At 39.0% G+C, this 23,994-nt stretch overlaps 1 protein-coding gene across 1 annotated transcript in view; it reads left to right on the forward strand.

Annotated features, from left to right (window-relative positions):
* The window catches only part of LOC135915285 (uncharacterized), a 297,520-nt gene that overhangs the window by 247,666 nt on the left and 25,860 nt on the right, over window positions 1–23,994 (forward strand). The window contains exons 188-206 of the mRNA XM_070539179.1: window positions 1,523–1,555; window positions 1,647–1,694; window positions 3,457–3,585; window positions 6,131–6,348; window positions 9,032–9,135; window positions 9,197–9,302; window positions 10,771–10,905; window positions 13,948–14,064; window positions 14,159–14,312; window positions 14,690–14,755; window positions 14,890–15,015; window positions 16,647–16,879; window positions 17,192–17,295; window positions 17,794–17,899; window positions 18,051–18,188; window positions 18,919–19,026; window positions 20,297–20,441; window positions 20,895–20,975; window positions 21,965–22,027. Coding sequence (XP_070395280.1) covers window positions 1,523–1,555; window positions 1,647–1,694; window positions 3,457–3,585; window positions 6,131–6,348; window positions 9,032–9,135; window positions 9,197–9,302; window positions 10,771–10,905; window positions 13,948–14,064; window positions 14,159–14,312; window positions 14,690–14,755; window positions 14,890–15,015; window positions 16,647–16,879; window positions 17,192–17,295; window positions 17,794–17,899; window positions 18,051–18,188; window positions 18,919–19,026; window positions 20,297–20,441; window positions 20,895–20,975; window positions 21,965–22,027 — 2,214 coding nt within the window. The remainder of the gene's footprint in view (window positions 1–1,522; window positions 1,556–1,646; window positions 1,695–3,456; window positions 3,586–6,130; window positions 6,349–9,031; window positions 9,136–9,196; window positions 9,303–10,770; window positions 10,906–13,947; window positions 14,065–14,158; window positions 14,313–14,689; window positions 14,756–14,889; window positions 15,016–16,646; window positions 16,880–17,191; window positions 17,296–17,793; window positions 17,900–18,050; window positions 18,189–18,918; window positions 19,027–20,296; window positions 20,442–20,894; window positions 20,976–21,964; window positions 22,028–23,994) is intronic.

Consider the following 23,994-nt stretch of genomic DNA (forward strand, 5'->3'; position numbering starts at 1 on the left):
TATTGAAATCGTATACAAAACACTTCGTTATATTGAGGTTCTAAATACATGGTGTTTTATGGACAAGAGGTTATGAAAAGTGAAATACTTCATGATATCAAGAATTTCGTTACACCGAAGTTCGTTATATCGAGGTTTAAATATATAAGGTTCACAGGTCTCTTCACGTGATTTCCTTGTTAGCTAACAGAAATGTGAATCAATGCCACCCTGAAAGGGGAACAACTTCATGATATTATTATTGGCGCAAATAAGTGGTAATCAGTGTGCAGAACAATTTTGACTAAAAATTCCAGAATGAATTGCCAAATTGCAATTGCCGTGTTTCTTAGGGGGGTAAACAAGAAACATTAAGAGCACAAAATAATGTGCATATGTGCTCAGCCATGCTTACACCCATGTGCAGCCACCACCCGGACACGCGCCAGAAGTCAAGACTCGCGCCAACTTACCCCCCACTCGTCCCCCACCCCCTCGTGTGTGCTTGATCATGTTACTGGGAGCTCACTCCCCTCCCCCTCTTTCCCTTTGCTCGCACGGGAAGGGGGCACTCGTGAAGCCACCATATATTTTGTTTCACCCTCACACACTTTCACTCACACCTAAAACACACAGTGGCCAGAGCGCAATAGGATCTTCTCGCACTTGGACTTTATACGAAACATGATGCGGCTCCACTGCGGCGGTCGTGCATGTCGTGCGGCATATTATTTGAGAGGTGCATTTGCAAGCAACGGTATGCAATTCAATCATTTGACCATTTGCATCTGCCGGAGTTCCCGTTTATTGTCTCCGTATTCCTTTGCCGCCGCTGTAAAATTTCGTTATATTGAAATCACATACAAACACACTTCACTATATTGATGTTTTAATACATGGTGTTCTACAAACAAAAGGCTATGAAAAGTAAAATACTTCGTTATATCTCAAATGTTGTTATATTGAAGTTTGTTATACCGAGGTTTAACTGTAGATTGCAAATTATCACTTATGTACAAGTGTTTTCAATTTATATATTTGGGGGGCTTGAAAGCTTGTGTGTCTGTAAGCATTATTGCTATTGCTGTTCTAATTTTTTACTTGTCAAATGCATCTATGTAAAGGATGTCCCCCTGCAGTCATGAGCTGTGGGACCTCCTCCTTTCTATGTTTACATGTAACAACAATATAGTAAAATAAAGCGCTCAAAATATATTCTTCAAAATCTAACAAGTTGGTCTAGTTGCAAAGTTGCCAGAATGCATCCTTATACTAGCTTTGCCCAGAAGTAAAATGCATTCTTTTCCATACACCTTAAACTATGCAAACTGTTTCACAAACAGGGGTTGACATTATTTATTACCAAAGCAAGAAAAGGCACATGCTTTAATTGGAGAATTGTGGCGCAAGCACAGAAATTATTCTGAATGAATTCACAATTAGAGGGAACCTTAAAGGAGACTTGCTACAACTTGCTGTACTATTTTTTTTTTTATAATAACGAAACTCGCAGTGCTGAGGTCTTCTTTCTATCTTCTTCCAGAATCGCCTATTTCACCACCTCCTCAAACTCATGGTACAGTGATCAGCTGAGCACACAGTGCACAAAATTGATCGCAATGGAGGTAAAAAGGATTTTTAAAATAAATTGGTATTTTTTTTTTCAGTTTCAGCAACACCAACAGCAAGAACACCACCTGTTCGTGGCACCACTCGTAAGTGTACCATTGTGTCCTGTCCTCTAAGTATAGAAAAATGTTTCAATAATTTATTTATTTTCGGTAATTTACTGAACTTTTAATCACCCAAGGCACATCAAAAGCATTTGACAGTCATTTTAGCACATGCTAAAGAGGATGCAGGTGAAAGCCTGCATGCTCACGAGACATTCAGTAAATGGCATTCTCATTCGAATGTGTTCTTACTTTCTACTATTAGTTTTCTCCCACCAAAGGTCGTGGGTTCGACTGCCCTAATTAACTCTACCTTAATTAACTGGGGCTTAAATAGCTTTGCCCTAGTTAGCACCAAACGTCCTGGGTTCAACTCATACCAAACGTTGGGGGTTCGAGTGCCTTAATTAACAATGTGTTAATTGCCTCTTAATTAACTTGTCTGTAGTTAACATGAAATATGTGGGTTTGAGTACCCTAATTAACTTTGCTGTAATTAACAACCAAGATCATGGGTTTGACTCCCGCCAAAGATCAAGGGTTCAACTCCCAATTTTGGTGCCATTGAATTTTGGTACCATAACACCAAACTGTCCATTTTTCGTCCCATGAGCCATCTGAGGTTTTTGCCATACCCCTCACCAGCTCTGGCCATTTTCAGCTGACAAGCTCAGAGCATACAATGCGTGCGAACAATCGTGTTTGCAAAGTATTACATTTCTACGCACCGTGCAAAGGTCTGAAATTTCAATCCGAACACTGTTTTCCCTTTCCCTCACGGCGACCGTGCTCCAAGCTGGACAGTAATGTACGCGTGTCCTTGCACCTACGTACTCATGTTCACAGTGTGACGTCAATCGCCGAGACATGTGACTTCGAGAATTATTCAAGGCAACATCTGTTATTTGTGTGATCTGTTGCTTGAATTGACAAATTCAAGTTTAGAGGAATAATAAAACACACAAACGCAATGCCTGCATGTTTTTTGTTTTACTTCGAACCAAAGCAAGAGAGATCTACTTCGTTTTGTCTGCTTGTTCCCACGGTCGTGCAGTCATGTGCACAGGTACCGAAACTATGCCATTTTCTACTGTGTTCCAGTGCGTGATCATGCTCTGTGATCCGCTTGTGTCTGTCTCAGTATTCGTGTAGCACTGAATTATACCGCTCGTCATGTGTCCTCGTGCACAGCGCACAAAATCACGCGCTGTGTGAAACGAGACAGTCACAACAGCTCACGCATGATGCTGTCAGCAAAAGTGCGCAGCGCCAAAAAAAATAAAGCGAGGAGAAAAAAATATGAAGGCAAGGCCCGTGACGTATGCGTCATGCGATCCTCGAAGTCCAGTATGGGAGGAATGCAGGGAAGGAATTTTGCTTGCGGAGGCTAGATGGGGCGAGTGGAGAGAGTGTGTTGCTTGGTAGTAGAGCTTGCCTGCTGAAATCGTGGGTTCACAGCACTGAAATATTTATCTCGGATATTATTGAACCAATTCGGAAAATTATTGCGGCAGAAAGCTCCTTAGAGGACACTCAACAACTTCCAACGCATAACCGAAATTTGCTATGGGGCCTGGTGAGGGGCCCTTTAGTAAAAACAGCACACAGACATATATCAGCAAAATAAGATAAACAAATAATGCACTAACATTGCAAAGAACTTAATATTTGTGCATGTGTTAATGCATATGACAAATTTTGCTCTCTTGTCTTACATCACTGCACTATGCGCACACATTCATGCACAGCATTGACTGTTCTGAACTGTCCCATGCAATTAATATATCTTCACTTTATTTTTCAGGCAGCCTCATCTGTCTTACCAATGAGGCAGTTGGTGTTGTGAAATATCTGACAAGAAATCTATGTGACTATGTCATCTATAGCTTTGTGAAGTACAATGATGCTGACCATAAATTTGTGCCCAGGGATGGTTAGTATTCGAGTTGGTAGTTTCAATTGGTGCCACATCACCAGATAGGATTATATGCACATAAACTCTTTCTCTACCATGGGGAAAATAGGTGTTTTTTGTAGGTTACAGCAGCTTTTTTTTTCTGAAGGAAATACTGCACTCAATATCTTATATTACACTGAAACAAAAAGCAGAATGAATGCACTTTTCACACATAAATGTTTTATTAATGAGATGTATGTCATAAAAAGATATAAATTGCTAGAATCAAGATTGTGGGATAAAATTCAACAAAGTTTGTAATGTCACACTTGTATTTACTGAGAAAAGTATGTAACAAAAATTATGAGATATGCAACATGTATTGCTGTTTAATAGGCACTATCTACAAAAGATCTTAGGTTTCTCATTGAGCAGTTATTCCACAACAAAAATTTAACTTCATGCACTACAATTTGGTGTATCAGGCTTTGGCCGCTGATTTTCTGGGCTGGTTTGCATTGTCGTCGCCCTCAGAGTCAAAGTCCGACAAAAAGTCAGCATCCCGAGACTTGCTGCTGCTCAATTCATTGATAAAATCAGCCATAAACGCAGCGGAATCACGGCATCTGCAATCTTTCTAAGCGCATGCGCAGCTCCCGGAGGCAGCCATTTTTGCTTTCTATTTTGACGATCGCGAAACTTCGGAGCATGTTCAAAAATTACCGCCTGGCATGAAAAAATCTAGCTGCTTAGAAAACAAGAATGTAGTTCTCCTTCGTGTCCAATGGCGCAGTGTGCCCATGAGCGGCATGTAAGGTCTCGAAAGTGATGTTTGAAACCATTGATAGCGGTTTAACTGTGCCCAATGGGCCTGCTGCTAAAAAAGTTAATGAGGAAAAGAAAGGGGGTGGGAATACGTGTGTCATAGGCGCATTGCATTGAAACACAAAAGATTTTCAATGTGAAATTGAGGCACTGGTGAAACTGTATTTTATTCTATTGCAATGTACAGCAGAACACAGCCATGGTGGCTGTGCTCTGCTAGCAGGCACAAAAATATGACTGCTGGCTCCAGATCAGGGAAAGCTTCGACTGGTCTATGAAATTAGGAATGAAGGGCTTGAAGAAGCATACTCAAGGGAGCCAAATCATTTCACTGAATTGTGCACAGCAAGTACTAAGAATAAGACAGTTAAGAAACGACAAATACACTGTTATGTTTCTCTTTGATTTTGTGTTTATTGCTCTAACGTCACATTTTAGTTTCAGCAAGTCATGCATTATATAACTTGTTGCACTTTCGAAAAACAGAACAGTTGTGAAGATACGTACAACCAATTATGTGCATAGGAGTTTAATCCCAGCTACGGTGGCCGCATGTTGATGGGGTGAAATGCAAAAAATGCCTATGTACTGGGAATTGGGTGCACATTAAAGAACCTCGAATGGTGAGAATCAATCTGGAGTCCCCGCTACATCCTGCCGCATAATTATGTGGTGGTTTTGGCACATAAACCCTGGAATTTGATTAATGTGTGTGAGATTAGGAAATCACAACTTTGATTTTCATGGCCAGTAACGGGACCATTGCCTTTATGCTCATTAAAATCATTTATTGAAAATGAAAAGTGCAGACAGTTTCCACTAATTCGACCTCATTGAGATGTACAAGATCAATTTGTATACCAGATGGTAAGTTAAATGAGAGTTTGAAAATAGCAATGAACATGACTTAGGCACTCACTGGAACTATCCTGTGTTGGTGGTAAGCACTTCTGCTTAGAAGCAGGCATTGTACCGACAGTCTTGAACTGCAATACATATGTTGCAAAGCATGATCATCATTGTCTTTGGAAGTAAAAGTAAATAGTGGAAGTCCAGCTTCGCTGCTAAGTTTAGGGCAGTCTGCCATGATCATTCAACCATTGGCTATGGCTCAAGGGGAATTTTCAGTACTCAAGGGCCTGCAAGAGAAGCTTGATTGCAAATTTGTATGTCAATGGCCTCACACATAGGTTCAATTCAAGGTTCACCGTAGCCCCTTCAGCTGCCACCCCCTTCGACATTGTACCTCAAAGCTTTCCCACTCTCTAGGTGTGCCAATTCTTTCTCTCTCTCTCTCTCTGCACTTAGTGCAGGCCCCACAACTTGAACAGAAAATATTCTTGTTAGCACAGCATTGTCAAGCACCACTACTGCTCATAATCCAACCTGCTAGTGATTCCTTCTAAATTACATGCTTGAATTACAAAGTTCTAATTCATAATGTTTTTTTTTTTCTCCATAGAAGTGTACAGGAGCTTGTTGGAGCACAGTCATTACCAATCAGCTCATTAACTGAAGTCAATATAACAGCAAATCTGCAGATGGGATGACTACCCTTGCATGATTAGACTCAGGCAGAATTGAAGATTACAATTCGTATAATGCGCTGGTAAAGAAACAACATGAAGATATATCTGTGCTTACTTCTAGCTGTTCACTTCCTATAATTGGGAACATTGAATCTAACATTCTGCATGTTCTCTGTAAATAAATTATTACTGTAAATAGAAAATATTTTCTTTGTCTTCTTTTCCAGATAATGACTTTAAAAATTTTATTTCACATAACACTGATCGATCACCTTATTTTATTGCTGAGGTGGACTCATTCAGCATTGATATGCTGCATGAAGCTGATATGGGCCAGTTTATGAAAAGCCTGGATGCATGGATTGATGAAAATAGACTGAAAGGAATTGCCCTGTTTTCTCAAGGTCACCAGAATGACCTGAACAATCTAATGACCATAGTCCAGGTAATTTGGTTATTTTTATTCATAACTTATATCAGTCTGAAAATGCAGCAAAGGGGAAAGTGCGCCCATAAAAACATAAAACTAATAAAACCAGAAGGGAAAGGGGAGCAGAGAATTTACTGTAAAACCAAGAAAGGCAAATATTCATAACTAATGTTTACTAAGGCATGGATATTCATAACTGACTGATCTATTCACCTTCAAGAATGTTATGCACAATACAAATATATTGCATACAAAATTTTAGGGTGAGGGCTTCCACCTCCCCTCTCAAAATTTTGTCGTGCTGACATGCACGGCAACCAAGGCAAGACCTACGATGATTTCTGTACTAGAAATCATCCTAGGATATTCTCTAGAATGCCTTTCCGCACTGCGGAAACAGTTTGCAACCTCTGTTTGCAACATGGCAGCAACATAAAGTTGTTGACCCTATCACACTGCGAAAACACATACTGTTTGCAAATGTGTTGCTGCTCCCTGCCAGAGACCTCCTCGTGCCTGGCCCAAATGCAGCACCTGCTGCGTGCTTACCTGGACACAAAGGTGGTCCTGTTGCCACCCTTGAACTCTACACTCTCCTCACTTGCCTCATCGCTCAGTTTTTTTGCATTCTCTACTCCTCTAACGCATGGTTGAGGCCACCACCTCTGGTGAGACATAGTCACTGTTCTAGTGAAGACATATAACACGCCTCTTTCTTTTTCGTCTCGCCAGTGTACGCTGCCTGCGGTATGCACCTAATGCTCTGTGAACCAGGCCTTGCTCTTTCTTTTGATTTGGTAGGTCCTTCAGTTGCAGCATCAGGTGCTTATAATAGACACTCGCTTGTGACCAATGGGCATTTCAACCTTTGCATTCCTTTCTTTCCCTATTCCCCAACCTAAAAACACTGCTACAGCGCAGCACAAGGATGTGTTGTCACTTGTTAAAATTTCATTCTTGTTATTTTTCTTCGTTTGAGGCATGCCTCTCCCCTCCCCCCCCCCCTTTTCTCAAGGCGTTAGTATTTGTCTGTAAAAGTCGTGAGTGCTGGTTGGAAGGGTCAGTAAACAGGAAGGATTCGCCACTGCTAGATTACAATTTTGAATTTGTTTTGCTGTATGTTTGCAGTAATATAAATCAGAATGTTGAACCAAAAAAAACAAGTTTCATCAATACTGCCAAAGAATAGCACAATAAGAAAGGGACAAGAAAGAAACACAACCTGATACAATGACTTTTCATCAGTATGGAACACCAAATTGCTCAGCAATCAGTATTTCCAAATTTCATCAAGAGGAGGTATAAATTTATGAATGAATTACATAGATATGGGGAAATTTTCATGTGCATAATAAAAACAGGTGATTAGTGAGAATCGCTACGTCAGCATAAAGTGTGCATAGCTTCCACACTCATTACTTTGACAGCAGCAGAGTGAGTTAATTTTTGTTTGGCTTCAGGTTTTTACAACAGGACTGGTGGTGTGCGAACTGTGGCATGTAATCTAAGGTGTCGAAGACAGCACAAATTCACTTTGTATTACATAAATTACGTGAAACTTCTAGTCTTTAGCAAAGAAAGAATACAGCATTTGATGTTTTACTTGGTTTACTGCTTTTTTTTAAAAGCAGGTGAGGACATTGATGCTTCTGAATGATCAACAAAGGTTATTTGTGCGGAGCAATACATAACCTTTCTTTCGCATCTGCACATGGCGTGTAGCCTTGCACTGGCTTAGAGCAGACAAAGAAGTCAAAAGCATGCACTTTGTGCCTCATGAGTAATTCTGCCACTCGAAGAACATTGTACTGTGCTTGGGTATGCACCAAACGTGTGTTAAGCCATGGCACGTAACAAAAGCAGATTTCGCATGCTATTTATAGCCATGACTACCGCTCACCGAGAAGGTGACAGCATTCATTAGTGACTGCAGTGCCATAGTTACAATAAGTCATGCAGATAAACTCGTTGATATCCCTCCTTAAGGACATAGTTTTTCAGCTCTCCATGTTTATCTAATTAGCTGTAGTAATAAGTTGAATGGCCAAATCGGGTGTGTCACCAGAAGTGTTGATTCCATGAAGCTCCTAAAACAACTTTTCAGCTGTGGAACACAACTTGCATGGCTGACTTCACAAGTGCAAGCGTCTGTGCTGAGGTGGCCGTAGTTACTAACATTCACCCATTGTATATCCCCATTCTCACACAGTGCTACTCATGAGACATGACAATCTGCTAGTAGGGTCCACTGATTGAGATATAATAGTTATTTGAACAGTGATGCAAACTGTTTAGTACCGGTTGTCACCTTATATGCTTGAACTGTTTCACACTGAACCGGTAAACATTATTATTCTTTTATGTTCGGGTACAATTCTGGTACAGGCACGTTTCAATAATATTTGTTTGTGTTCAGGTTAAATTCTGCCCAAAATTGTGGTTTGGGTTTAGTTTGGTTCGACACCCTGACATAAATGCATATGAAATGATAGCACATATTGTACATTACATCCTTTTTAGTCTTTTTGAAGGTAGAAAAATGTTTACTTTTACCTAAAATGATTTAAATAAGTCTTACTGGTATAATTAAATTATTGACTTTAAATCGGTTTAAACATCAGAAAACTGGTAAAAGCCAACTGTATCCACTTAGGGATTTGACGAAGAGTTCTAACCTTTGTCACCTTTAATTGTGCAGGATGTCTACACACACTTTCAGAACACCGATAAAAGCCTAAAACTGGTAGTCGGAGTCGACCATATTACCCCATTTGAGACGCGCATTCCTCGTGAATTCACTGGGTGAGTACAAAAGTTGCATTTAGTCAGAAAAAAAGGCATGCTATAATGTCGGGATTTCCAGGTACTGTGACTTCTTGATTTTGATGGCACATCCACGTGAGCCACCTGTAGTCTGTGCCGTGGACTTCCCATCTCGTGCTTATGAGGAAGCAGACTACAAATTTGCTGTGAGTAATGCTTCTCTTTATGTCATGCTTGGTATTTGTATTGAGATATGGCAACTATCAATGCTCTTTTGTGCTCAGGGCAGTTTTATAAGCAGCAGAAGACAAAATTCATCATTGTTACAATAAATGAATCTCCCATCTCAGAAAGCGTTTCATGGGAATCATTTGATAAGTGCTTGATGGCTAAGAATTCAGAGGAAAAAGGAATGAATCTAGCATGTAAATTATTTCTTCAAACTCTCACAGCTATGTGATTTTGTTTAGAATGAATATTCAGTGAAACGTAAATTTACTCTTTAATTAATCAATTTTCCTCATAAACTGACCATAGCAAAACAATTGCGACCTGGGCACGCTTTTGAGGGTCAGAGAACAGCCAGCTCATAGATGCCGATCATTGGAGAACTAAGGATGGTCACCTATTTTGTTATGTCTTGCTTTAAGGAGTGTTGACACGGGACTTGTATTAAAAAGGTTTCATTATTAAGCAGAGTTGTATGCAAAATTGGGTATGGCTGTATAGTGATAGTGAAAAAAAAAAACTGAACAGGACAAGGGACATAAGAACAGAGAGTTAAGAGGAGCTTAAGAAACGTGATCTTTTATCTGCTCGGAGTCCACAGTTGAGGATGTGGAAAGTGTGGTTTCAGGAAATGTACAGCATAGAGCACGGATTTTTCTGTTATACTCTCTAGTACATAGCGCATTATGCTGTGAAATATTCCTTATTTGTACTGTTTGCACTTATTCTTAAGAGATAATTACGTCTAATTTCAAGCAAAACTGTGATAACCTTGTACAATGGGGCCTAGTTTCTTACCTTTTCTTTAAATTGAGAAATCTCTCCTTAAATTTGTATTTGAAATGCTTGGTAATTTTTCTTCACATAAAATGTTTCATGTTCTAATCGGAGATATTAGAGCTATCTAATATCTATTTGCATCATTGTCTAGGACAGGGTTGTTGTCAAGCCATTAATGGTAGCCATTGTGAACAGATATGTTAATCAAATTGATAAATCTTCTTAAATGACAAAACATTTTTTCTGCAGATTATTGAGTAGGATTCTTGAAATAAATTTAAAGGAGAATTTTCTTTTTTCAGTAGACAATTCTTGCGACTCACTCATTCGTTCACGCTTCTTTTGAGATAGCTGTTGGCTTGTTTGCTCAGCTTTGTCTGACCACCCTAAAGTAGAGCAACACACAACACATTCTTTAGGATGTGTTCTTGCTTACATAGCTTCATCATTGTATGCGACATATGAGGAAGGGTACATAAACTTCTATGCATTCTGCAGCTTTCCAGCATTCTGGGTACAACTTTTCATAGCTTTCCAGCTACATTGTATGCTTCAATAACCTATAGGAATCGGAAAATTATCAGTAGAGAGTTCTTGCTGCTAGGAATCAGGATTTAACTTACATGTGGTTGCAGATATGTTACTGTGCACAACCACCATTTGCAGTTCCAGCTGTGGTGGGAATCAAGGAGTCAAACCACTGCCTGCTTTTCTATCAACTTGGCTGTGCGATCATTTTTCATAGCCAAGAGAAGAGAGACAGAAGTTTGTATCAAAGAAACTCTGCAAAAGTATGCTACGGTAATGTACCCACTTAGTGCTTTCACTGTTTCTAAAATTGTGTTGCCATGACATTTTTAAGCAGACATTTTGACACTGTTACACTGCACTAGTATACTTACTAGCAGTTTAAGTCCCATTTGACAAGAAGAAAAAGATCCACAAGCATAAATGCACTTAAGATACACTACAACAGGATTTCTAAAACTTTGTCTCAGAAAACTCCACTAGTATAAAAAATATGCAGGGGAGCCATGGTGTGCTTTTCCCCTTAATTGTGGACTTGGAAATCATGCATGGCCCTTCAGTCCTTGTTCTTTTGTCCTATGTTACTTTGTCATGTGTCCTCCATTTGTGTCGTTATATACCCATGCACCATGGAAAGTCAACTAACCTTATCCATCACCTCTCAGTAAAATGCTACATGCAATCCTGGAATGATTTCACAAGACACAATGAGTGATAGAAGGAAAAAAAAATAGGTGCAACATTTCAAGACAGGAAGTTGACAGCATTGCCTATTTTAACGAATCAGTGCAGCTGATATTCTAGTTGAAATTAAGTTGAAGTTGAGCAGCTTGTACAATGTGGGAAGCACATAACCATTCATATATTAGAGCAACAGGACGGGTGCCAAAGGAAAATAAATATGCTTTCATCTGTACATTGTGTGGATGTGAAAATTAAGCTGAAAGTTCAGTCGAGTGCATGTTAGTGCAAAAAATACATCTAATTTATTTAAAAATAGAACACATGAGTTAGTGACTCTAAAGCCCACTTTCAAGTTAGCTGGCTAAATGTTTCAAGTCTAGGCTATCTTAGTCTATGAGTCACAATGGTGTCATAGTTACGCCGCCACTTCTAGAGAAACTTTTTAATGATTTTCTTGTCAATCAATTCCGAAATTGAGATTCAGAAAATGATACCTCGTGCAAGACAAGTGTGCCAACCAACCCTAACCCAGTGTTTCTTTCCCCTGTTGATGAAGAGAAGGTATATTCTAGCATCGTAAACTTGCACAACACCAGTAGTTGTGATGCCAATAACATGCAGGTTAGGCCAATGAAGTTTCTTGCAGACTTAGTTGCACCTCCTTTGATGTACCTGTTCAACCTAGCTTTTTAAAACAGTGTATTTCTGAAAAAGATATGCAAATTGCCAAAGTGATATTTTTGAAAACTACCGACCTATCTCAGTCCTACTGATTTTTTCTAAAGTTTTCTAAAACCTGTTGCACTCAAGACTGCATAACTTCCTATCAAAACATTTGATACTCGGAACTTTCCGACACAGTTTTCGCAAACACTGTTCTACCAAAACAACTTTATGAATGCAAATGAAATTAATCTTGCTCAATATTTATAATAATGACCTAACACTAGAAGATCGCTGTTAGAGGCTGTCCTGCAGTGTACATAAAAATAAGCTGATGATGATGATGCTGACTAGGAATTCATATCGACTTCTCTAATACCTCTCATTCACTTAGTCAAAAAAGTTATTGGTAAATTATATTCTTACGGTGTGCACAGAATCGCTTTTAACCTCCTAAACTGCTATTTAAAGTACACAAAGCAATACGTTTCCTTGAGTGAGTTCACTTCTAAATAACAAAGCATTAAGACAGGTGTACTTCAGGGAAGCGTTCTAGGCTGCTTCTGTTTTGTGCTTAAATCAATTATCTGTACAGCGTTATTTCACGATTTCAAGTGTCTTATCATTTGTTACACTGATGACACAACACTGCTGATATCAAGCAGAGAAACAACAGAGATTGAGGTTTGTGAGCATGTTCTGCCTCACTTTTCTTCTTTGATAAAGCAGAATTTTTTAACTATAAATTTTTAAAAGACAAAAGCAGTCCTCTTTTGACTTCAAAGAAGAACTGCTGCTTTGCTTCACATTAAACATAGATCAGATACAATCGAAGTAGTGGATTGTGTAAAGGTTTTAGGTGTGCTTTTCTAGTACCCTAACTTAATATTAACATGTGGTTGAAGTGCACAAAAAATTCGGTCTGGGGAACAATGACAAAGAAAAACTTAAAACAGTTTATTGATTTTACAGAAGAAATCAATGAGGTTAATAACAAATGCTTCCTTAATTCTCAAATGCAAGAGGTGCTTGATTGCCATCGAATAATGAAAATAATCACCTCTATAACTGCTGCCTAGCGTAATCATACTCCATAGCTACTAGACACAATAACTTATTCTATGTCGACGTTTTAATTTTGAAGAAAAGGCAGTATATCTGCAACATACATTGTCCAGAAACGTGGATTAGTCCTATGCCAGCGAGCAAATATTACTTGCAATCAGTAACTTACACACTACTCCCCCTGTTACAAGAAATTTTCAGAGAATGGTGCTGACTTCGCCTAGCTACCACCGAAAACATATGACACCTTTCTCTCATCAAATAAAATTACTGATTCTTCGTTATCATAATTACTTGTTGAGGTGTCTGTTGAGGTGTTTTTGCTTCTGTTAAAATGTGTGGTCTTGCCTGATCTTGTTGTGCAAAGAAAATTTCTTGTATGAATTAAGTGTTAGAATTATCTTGTCTGCGTTTCACTACGCTTAGAATTAAAACACCCTTAATGTTTTTTTTTTTTGTTCCTCATAAAGTGAACAGTAATGTTGTACATACTTTGGTTTCTTGATATGTCGTATGGTGTTGCTAATATATGGACTGTCGCCTTGTCGTCAAGCTCCTTGTAAGAGTAGCTTTTAGCAGCTGCCCCATGCTTTTTCTAATGAAACTGAGGATATTTGCTTTTAAGCAAGGTTGGGGTAGATGAAAACAGCATGTTTGTTGTTTCTAATGTATGAAATCTGGAAACATGGTAGGTGGTTTCAGAACCTGAGAAATGCTGCCTTTGAACAATTGGGCTTCTCATTTTGCATTTTTGGAATGGCTACAACATAGTGTTACCCCTAACCTCTCTGGCATGAGCAACTGGTTGTGATCACAAATTCTTGGAAGCTGTTAAACCACTTAGCAATGTTACTAACTTGGTCTAATGTTTATTCTTGTTGTAATACTACATTCTTTGCCAAGACTTGCAATGCTACATTCGACCACCCACTAAAGAATAGGACTCTGACTGAAGTCAAGTACATGCCTGGAAAACATCAAGTTGTGTCATATGAAGGAACATCATCATTAGAACACATGGTAAGCTTTTTGTATACTGCTGCATTGCATTTGTAAACCATTGAGCAAGAAGGTAAGCTTTGTTATTTTTCATGTGCTGTCTTCCTTTTGACAGATGTCAATCTTGGACAAAAAAGTGGATGACCTCTGTGTTGCAGCCTTTCGTGTGGACTTAGAAGACACAAAAAAAGAATGTGCAACAACTGAAGAGCCTCTGCCACGGCTATCTTTGATCAGAAATCTTTTGCACCCAAAAAATGCCACGAATGGTAAGCATTTTAAAGATTTTTTAAGCTTGCCACGAAAACATTCCATTTCCATTGGGTGTCTTTATTTATTTCTTTACCAAAACTTCCTCTTTGCAGCTGTCTCCGCATGTAATGAAAAATAAAAATAAAAAGTGAGATGTTAGCTGGCTCATTTCTGTCTACAATAGGCAGGTGAAATAGGTTATTAACATAGATTATAAGTCACAAAATACGGTAAATAATTCATAGTGGTATATCTTAATTACAAATGGCTTATCTAAAGAATTTGTGCATGAGGCAGCCTTTTGAGTCCAAAAGAGTCGCAGCAAATTGCTAGTCTTACTGTTTCACTTGGACAAGCTAGTTCAATCATTTTCTGCATGCATGTTTCATTGCAGAGAGTGCAGAGGCTTCTACAGAAGCTTCAGTGCCTGCAAGCCAGAAGCGTCACAGTGCAAAGAAACGTGAGTAGTGTAGGCATCACAAAACTAGTAATAGTAATAGTAAGTAACAGCAAGTAATGCACATGTTGCATTCTATTTTTATACTTAGCTGTACATCAGCAGCAAGCTACAGATGTTCTTTTTTATTTCTTCAGATGCTCTCATTTGTGTGACCGCATCTGCAGATACACTGCCCTTCCTCAGTGATCCTCTCTGTACTCATCTTGTCTATTCATCGGTGTCCTATGACAAGGAAGGCCATGCATACATTCCTGCAAATGGTAAGAATTAACTGTGATGGTTTCGGTTGTCAAACTGAATGTTTACTTGGGCACTGCACACAGCCATAGCTTCACTTTAAATAGAGTATTTGAGACCTTTTGACTTGTCTAGGCATTGTGGCTTTTAGCATCCATTCTTCGAATTCTGCCTATGGCCACTATTCCTTATTTAGGGACTTCTTTAGGGACAATTTCTTATATGTAATACTTTCATAGGGAAGAAGTAGGCATGTAGTATTGAAGCCATAGTGTCACAAAGGCATTCAACGAAATCAGTCAGCTCAAGACACAGGGACTGAACCTCAGGACACAGGGACTGACACAACCAAAGTGGCCAATGCATCTGAACTCCTTATGCACTTTACTTGGCGCTATGTGTAGTGTATATCTGGAATTCATGAATTAGAGCAACCACCTACTGATCTACTACTGCTTAAAATGAACAACTGTGATTATAATAGTGTTTAAGTGACCAAGAAATTAATCACAGTGACTAATGAATCACCGATGGCTAAGAGACTGAACTGGAAAAGTGTGGGATAGGAGTACTTTATGTAACATCCAGCACTTTTACCAATTTCTTATAACATAGTAATGTGCTAAGGCTTATGCATATTGGTAATTATCTGCTCTATGCTCAATGATAAAGCAAGCATAAACAAGCCTTGGTCACAAAAAACAAGAATGCAGCAATTTTTTGGTTTGAGAAATTCTTTTCTAATTTAATATATGTATTTGCACTTTTAATATATTTAATCACTCTCTACAAGAATCAAATTAAAATTAAAGATGTGCTGCGATGACTGAGTATGTAAGGTGTCAGGCTACTGAACGCAAGTTCTTGTTTTTTACTTCTAGCAGCAGTAGCTGCGTTCAAATAGTGGCACAATGTTAACTGCTCATGTGCTCCAAGAACATCATGTGACCAAATTAAATACAAGGCTTGCCACTACAGCAACCCTCATAACTCAGGTGTTTCTTTGTTATTCAAAACCCCATCAGATGAATATAATAAAATGGCTTCTAGGGGAATGCACTAAATTAGGGATGCATAGTTGACTAAGGTTGAAGGTAAATAGAAGGAGCAGGAGAACATTTTACTTCCATTCATTACTGCATAAACAAGCACAGCTGTGGTGTTCTCATATTATGTAGATTCAGTTTCATACTTAGCAGGCAATGCTGTGACTTCATGCCTTCCGCAGTGACGTTCACTTTTAATATGCAATGCTATTTACAAAATAACTTCTTCACATTACACCTACGACTTTTGGACGTAAGGGTGTGTCGAATCACGTATTTTTACTCCTTCATGTTCCAGTATGCAACATACTATGTTTTGGTTGCAAGCACGAGTGGTGTGCTGTGGCCGCTAATTCGACAAACATATCACTTGGCTTATTTGGTGGTAAATAAGTTCTTATCTACAATGCTTTCCATGTAATAAATATGTCATATTTTGTGACATAAGAGTGAAACTTAATGCTCTCCATCCTTCATAGCATAGCTTGCCATGTATGAAATTGAGTATGGTATGTTGCTCTGACGGTTGGCTACATACTAAGTCACTGTGCTGGATGTCCTGCCAAACTGAAATGTTTTTCTTTATCACAAATCTTTTTTATTTCCAGAAAAGGCTTTCCGGAACTTTTTTGCAATCAGGAAGGAAGGGAGTCCTCTACTTCTGGCTGAAGTTGATAGCTGCAGCATCGATTCATCAAGAAAAAGCACTGCACATCAGAATGCTCTTCAGAAACTTGCTGACTGGGTTCATACCACTGATCTGAATGGTGTTGCAATTTTTATGAAGGCTGATGTGAATGGGACTGATGAGTGGATTGATGAGTGGGCTGACTTCGTAGATGTAAGAAAGCATTGTGTTTGCTCGAAGTACATATTTGCTGCGAAAAGCCTTACATTGTTTTTTGTGAGTGTTGCACTGCTAAAATTCCTGGTATGTAATTTGAAACAATCAACTGCTTACAGTCACATTTAATGTATGTATTGAGTTGTTAGCAGTTCTCAGTTGTAATATTCTGTAATCTATCAACTATGATATGTGTAATTTATTTTTGAAAGGTTTAAGAAGGTTGAGCTTTTGCTTACATTATCTGTTCAGCCATAAGAACATTGAATAATGTTTATGCATGGTTTCCTTTCACATTTGTTTTTACAGAGACTGTCAAAACAGTTTCATATAGACCAAGCAGGACTCGTGCTTGTAATTGGCATAGATCTGAGAAGTCCATACAGTACTGCACTGAGTAAAGCATTCACTGGGTAAGTGTGCCTGTGGCAGCATTCTTATGCAGTTTTATTTTAGAATACTATATGACCATACCTTAAGCATCTAAAAATTCCTAGTTTGTAATTTTCTGTGTATGAATCAACTGTCATATGCTTATATGTATTTATCTGTGTTTACTTGGACACCAGGGGTCTATGAAACTTTCTTAGCGCACTTTATTTTTTCATTATGGTACATGTCATTGGTGGGTCATTGTACTATGGGCCTAGACAGTGCAAAAATCTGAAGGACTGTACTCATGTGAGCCATTAAATTGAACTAGTAAACTTAGGGATTAAATACTGTTTCTTTATCATGCTAGCTTTGCCATCCTGGCTTATTTAAAACCAATCTTTCATACTGAACAATTTCTTGGTTCAAAAATAATCTACCACCTCTAACCATATCATTATCATAACTCCCTATGTGTGCTACCATATGCTAAGACATTTTGTAACACCTTGCTAACATAATGGTGCATTCTCTTTCAGCAAAGCAGACTATTTAGTTCTTATCACCAATATCAGGCAGCCAGTAGTACCCTGCAAAGTGGGCTTTCCTTCCAGACCTCACAGTGAAAGCGACACTGCATGGATGGTTGGTACTGCAAGCTTGTCTTTTGTTCTCTGGCCGAGATTCTTGTTACATCTCCCTCAGTATTTATTGATGAACAAACAAATTCTGGTTAAAACCAAGAGCATGTGAGTGCTTGTACTAGGCCCATGTGACATAGCTTTTTCTTTTTCAGAGCAAAATTGTACTGCTGTCCAAAAATGTGACTGTCCCCTGTGTCACATTTAACCTTGCAGTTCGGAGATTCCATTTGGTGCAACCAGGGCAAATTGGAGGTTTGTGTGACGAAGAACACTGGGTGGACTACTCGGAGGTTGCATTTTCTTTACTTCCCAGAAGTGTTTGCTTTGTTTGGGCCTCTATTGCTACACTGAGGGCAGCTTTATAACATTTCTATAAGTTGAAAAGTAGGGCTTGTGGTTGAATGTATTCTCACATCTGTTCAAGCCAGACATTTATATTTTTATTGATGTCCAATAGAAATCGCTGCTTGCAAAGTGCAGCACCATCCTTTAATATTGTGAAGATATGCTCACATGTCTTGCCTTTAAAGTAAAAAGAAATTTATGCAAGTGGGCGGCACATTTCATAGCGCTGCAGTACTAACCACTTTTCCAATTAAGAAAGGCATGCCTGCACAACTTGCCTTTGAATGTAAAACAAATTAATGAAAATTTCCTTAAGTAGTTGGGGTGTTTGATGGAGCCACTGGAGTTTCATAGATTTGCAGTGGCTTGAGTGCCTGCCTGTTAACACAACAATTTATTCGGGGGCATGAGAACAAAGGTTTGTTTGTCTACTCTCTTTTCATCCCTTCTTATTAGGGCTGTGTAAACTCTCTAAGCAGCTATAGCATAATGATGTTTGGGCGAAATTTGCATTGTAAGCTGCATAAATTGTTAGCAGCTACAGGAATATCAATGGCAAGCTTATAAAGAATATATGAAGCTCTGCCCGCAGTTTAGGTGTTATTATTTCATGTTCAGGAAAAATAAAACGTTGGTACGAGTGAGGATTACTCTTTTCCCTTCTGTTTTTTCAAGACTTGCCGAACAGTGCAGAAGAATGGTAACAATCTCTATGAAACTCGCTACACTTCTGACGATACTGAAATATTGACATATGAAGGGAAGGTTTTCATCCAGCACAAGGTAAGAAAATAGAGTTAGTCTTATGGCTTTTATCCGTGTTTTTACGCTTACGCGCTTATTGCATTGCTTAGCTATCTATGGCTTTTGCAGCTAATGAGAAATTTAGCAGAACTTTGTGTGAACCATTTTAAGTTATGTGTGTTTACTTGCATATTTACTTTTTCATAAGCTTGTGTGAATATTTGATATTTTTGAATATTTGGTGGAATATTATGCTATCTTAAATTCGCTGTGACTCAAATTTCAGCAATCTAAGTTTTCGAAGTATTCCAAATCAAAGAATATATGTATTTTAGGGAACGGGCAGCATATTTGAATTATTGCCTAATAAAAGCATGCAGTGTGCTTCCAATACTAGTTCTACGCCCAAAGCACTGTGAAACAGATAGGCGAAAGTGCTTATTGCAATAGGGTTGGCAGTGATAGCTGTGAATGTATTGTGCAACAACCTAGGAGGAGATTTGGGAGTACCGAAATAGAAAACTAAGTGCATGCCAGTGTTCATGTAAGGTGTAGCCGGGTGAGTATTGCAGCAAAAGTGCTGCGGCAGGTGGCTACTGTCTAATGCACGCCTCGTGCCTTTCTGCCTTTTCTTGTTTATATGGGCTCTAGTAGCTAGAAGACATAATATGATCGCAGTTTAGCTATATACTGAATATTAGTGGTGAAACTATGTTTTCAGGGAATGTATGAACCAATAAAAAATAAGTGTAACTGTATTGAGTCATTCTTTATGTTTTCAATCGCAAGCATTGGTGGCAAGAAATTGTACATGAAATCTTATTAACGAGGTTCTACTGTATTCAAACGATTCACTTTGAAATTATTTAACGCTAATTACTATTCGCTTTGACTTCACTTTGAACCAAAAAACTGATATTCACACAAACCTACTCTTTCATGATTCTGCATGCATTGTGGTCAGTTTTCATGTTGTGGTCAGTGTGTGTGTGTGTGTGTGTGTGTGTGTGTGTGTGTGTGTGTGTGTGTGCGCGTGCGTGCATGCGTGCATGTGTTGATTGATTGATTAATTGATATTAGGGGAATATTTTGTAGCTGAAGAAGCATGAATTTTTTGTTTGCCTACAACTGTTGTACACTGTCTTAGTGAGTCAAAGAATGCCAAGCTTTCTGTTACTGCAAGAACTATGCTCTCTCTTGTCACACATCGAGTGGCCAGTGGTATTTGAAATATAACTGATTTTTTGGGGTCACAAATTCTTCTGTTCTGAATTGTTAAGATTATCGACTTGCAAATTTTTTTTTACAGATGTCGCATCTGACTGACTTTGAACCAGACTTCTGTGTAACAGTCTTTGAAATAGACCGTGAGAATCCCAGAGACAATTGCCCATCTGAAGGAGTACCCTTCTGGCGGTTACATCTCATCAGTGACTATCTTTTGAACATCGAAAGTAGGTTATTGGACTTGCTTGTGTAAAAAAAGAAGTAGAATCAACCAAATGCTGCCTTACAAGCAATTGGACGACTTTCAATGAAATCGCATTCAGTAAAATGACTACCTTTTTTTAACATGCATCTTGCTTTGCAAAAGTAGGGACAGCTGGTCAAGTTGGTGTGGCAGCATGGTAAAACAGCGCCAAGGATGGGCACAAAGAAGGGACTGCACCATCTTGTGATTTTCCTTTCTTTGTCCTCATCTTTGGCACAGTTTTATTAAATCTATCTTGCATATATTTTTTGCTTTATGCCTGCTTGATTTGGCACATTGTAATACCAATAGCAGTAATAATTCTTTCAGCCACAATTATGATAGACATCTTGAGTAAATGGAGGTCTTACTATTGTCCTTTAAATGTTGACTAATATTTTGGGAAGTAAGAACTTATGCTCTTTTTTTTTGGCAGAGATAAATCATGAAATGGAATCCTCATCATCCAAACCTGAAGAAGTTACACTGGCGCCTGAAGTTAAGCCAGCATCAAGAGGTTGGTACAGTGTTGTCGTTAAGGGTTTCTTGCAGCCCCGATACACCATTCAAAAGTACCATTCCAGGCACAAAAGTTCTCAGCACTGAAGCCTACGGTATCCTCTTAATTTCTTAGCCAGCCACTATACACATGAGAGTGAACGTAACGTGTTGCCACTTTACTTCCTCCCACTCACCAGTTCAGCTCTTTTAATGCTATAACTTTAAGGGCCCTTAGTGTAGAAAATCGAACGTCGGCGTCGGTGTCGACACTGGCCTATAGAACACCAGCCTTCAACACTGGCCTATGTCATATAGCAATGGGAGTACCTTGCTATATGAAATGTGGTATATTCGGGTTATATTGTCACACCATTCTATTACTAAAGTTGTGCATACCTTGTCTTACATTCTTGACAAAGTTATTCCTCAGAATTTTAGGACGACAGCCTACAAACAAATGTCATGAAAGAAAACACCGACAGTACATGCCTTTTATGGTAAATCTTCTCAGACTTAGCTATTAAAAGTGCAAAACAATGAGATAAACCTGAAATTGATGTACTCTTTTTGGCGTGGCTGTGCTCTACCTCCGGGATCTGCCAACACAAGCGGCCGCGTTTCTACCTAAAAGCTTGCCTTTGTGCATAGCATTTGCCATCAGCATTTCCTGGTAAACATTACAGTTACATAAGCTGCAGTTGCCGGGAAGCGTGACAAGAAGTCAGGGATCTTTGAATGCTTTCGCATTCCCCTCTTAAAGGCGTAGCTTAAGCATCCTCTAATTTTTACTTCTTTCAGTACTTCCCACTTTTTGGTCATTTTGCACGTACAAAAAGATTTTGCTGTAGCGCTGATATAAGGAAGGTTGCAAGTAATCGCACAAAATCATAGCATTTAGGTGAACATTCTGCTGCAGTCTCATAAATAAACCATAAAACATAGTGAATTGAAACTTATTTCTTGAAATTCAATAAATCATTCTGCTTTGTGCATTACTCCTGGCAGAAAAACGGCATGATATGACACCCATAACCGAGACTGAACCCAAAGTTATGGCACTATCCACACGTAAGTACTGTGCTGCCATTAACAAAATTTTTAGTAATGCTGCAAATGTAGTGACAGTTTATTACATGAATGGGCTGCACTCATGTCTAAAGTTTCCAAGGGTATAAATGCAGTCGTGTTCTGCTGCTGGCCTGTTCACAGCATCCTTTCCATGTACAGCATTTAATTTTGAATGCACACTGTTGGAGATCTTGGGCTTAGTGTACCTTGTGAGCAGTATTCAAATATCTAGGCCAAGTAGGCATCTGTGAAGGAAACTTTCAAATAAAGATGGTTTGGAGCCCATATGGGAAGCATTCTTAGGCTGTGCACGGTAGTGTAGCAATATTCTTGCAAATTTATTTTTATTTACAATGCTCATGTACTTAGTGCCATTTGCTACTGCTAACCTATGAGGATAAACTTGGAAGAAAACAAAGAAACTTGGGCAGCTAGTGACCATGTGATGTGTGATGGAACAGAAAATGGTAACCTTGAGGTTGAGAGACAAGAGTATGGAATAGAGACAAAAGTGGTGTAGCGAGTATTCTAGTTGAGATTAAGAGAAAGAAGTGTAAGAATTGTAAGAAGATGTGTAATACAGTTAATCAGTGATTTATAGTAAGCTTTCGAAGAAGGAAAACATAGTCAATAATGGCAGAAAATAGGTTGCATGGTGAGATTTAGAAAGTGGAGTCGGCTCACACATCACACAACATATCTTTTGTCTTGCAATGGACATATATAGGCTGCATAATGATTATGATAATCCATAATGATTATGAACCCATAATGAAATGCTGTGGCTTTTGTTTATTTAAGTCAGTGTATGAACTAGCAGTAATAGGCAGAGGCTTCCTTGATCATTGCACAGAAGTGGTGGCATATAAACAAATGCATGTTCTGCTTCAGTGTTAATATAGTTGTGGCTGTATCAGTGTTGATGCATCCTTGCAATTCAATAAACTATTAAACCAAAGTAATAAGGTGAGCATGCTCATTAGTATTTCTCAGACAAACAGCATAATGTAATATTCAAAGTAAAGCGTGAGCCTGAAATTGCAATAGTGTCAGTGGATAAGGGTCGTGTTGTGATTTTCGGTCCCTTTGGCAACTCAAATAAGGTGGCAGTTCACTGCAGCAGGGGTTGCCTTGTCCACGCAATCCTTTCTTGATGTAACAGGTTTAGTATGTTGTTAGAAACACTTCATAACAGAGGAGCTATGATTACAGTTCTTCTCATTTGCTCCTTTAGGGACTACATTAAATAACAAGCAAACAAGAGCCAAAAAGCTATAGGCTAGTTGGTTGCTGGGTCTTGCATTCATGCTTGCAGTGTGGATATGAAAAACACAAACACAAAAAGAAACAAGTAGACTGGGCGAGCACTGGTACTGGTTAGTATACAGGACCAGTACTTGTCCAGTCAGCTGTTTCCTTCTGTGTTAGTATTTTCCAAATCAATGCTGCAAGCATGAATGCAACTGTAGCACATTGCTACTGCAATAGTAGACAAATATGTAGAGATGTGAAAATACTCGAATGCCTACTTTTCGGTCTTAGGAATTTTCAGTATGTTTGGCATATAAACCTGTGCAATTCCACATGTCATGTGCACCACGGAGCGTGTCGTACTAGATGCCGCACAGACAAATGCCTCACTTCATTGCTGTCAGCGCTAAAAGAGCACTGAGCATGCCACGGACAGGCCAAGCCGACTGACACAGTCACGCAATTCATCTCTGCGAGCACTTTTGTGCTACTGCATGCATCCCTAACATTGGCCTTATGTGGAGCAGGGACTACGCAAACAGCACCTGAACACTGCAATTAACAGAATGGGGCATCATGCGAATTTGTTGCGACCCTCCCGATTTCAGAATCTTTGACAAGTGGCAAATCACGCTGGACAAGACAATGAAATGGCAACCACCAACTGGGGTCCACTCAGCACAAAGCCAACAATCGCTATTTAGGGAAGGGTGATT

The sequence above is a fragment of the Dermacentor albipictus genome, chromosome 5, assembly GCF_038994185.2.
Source record: "Dermacentor albipictus isolate Rhodes 1998 colony chromosome 5, USDA_Dalb.pri_finalv2, whole genome shotgun sequence".
Taxonomy (NCBI): Eukaryota; Metazoa; Arthropoda; class Arachnida; order Ixodida; family Ixodidae; genus Dermacentor; species Dermacentor albipictus.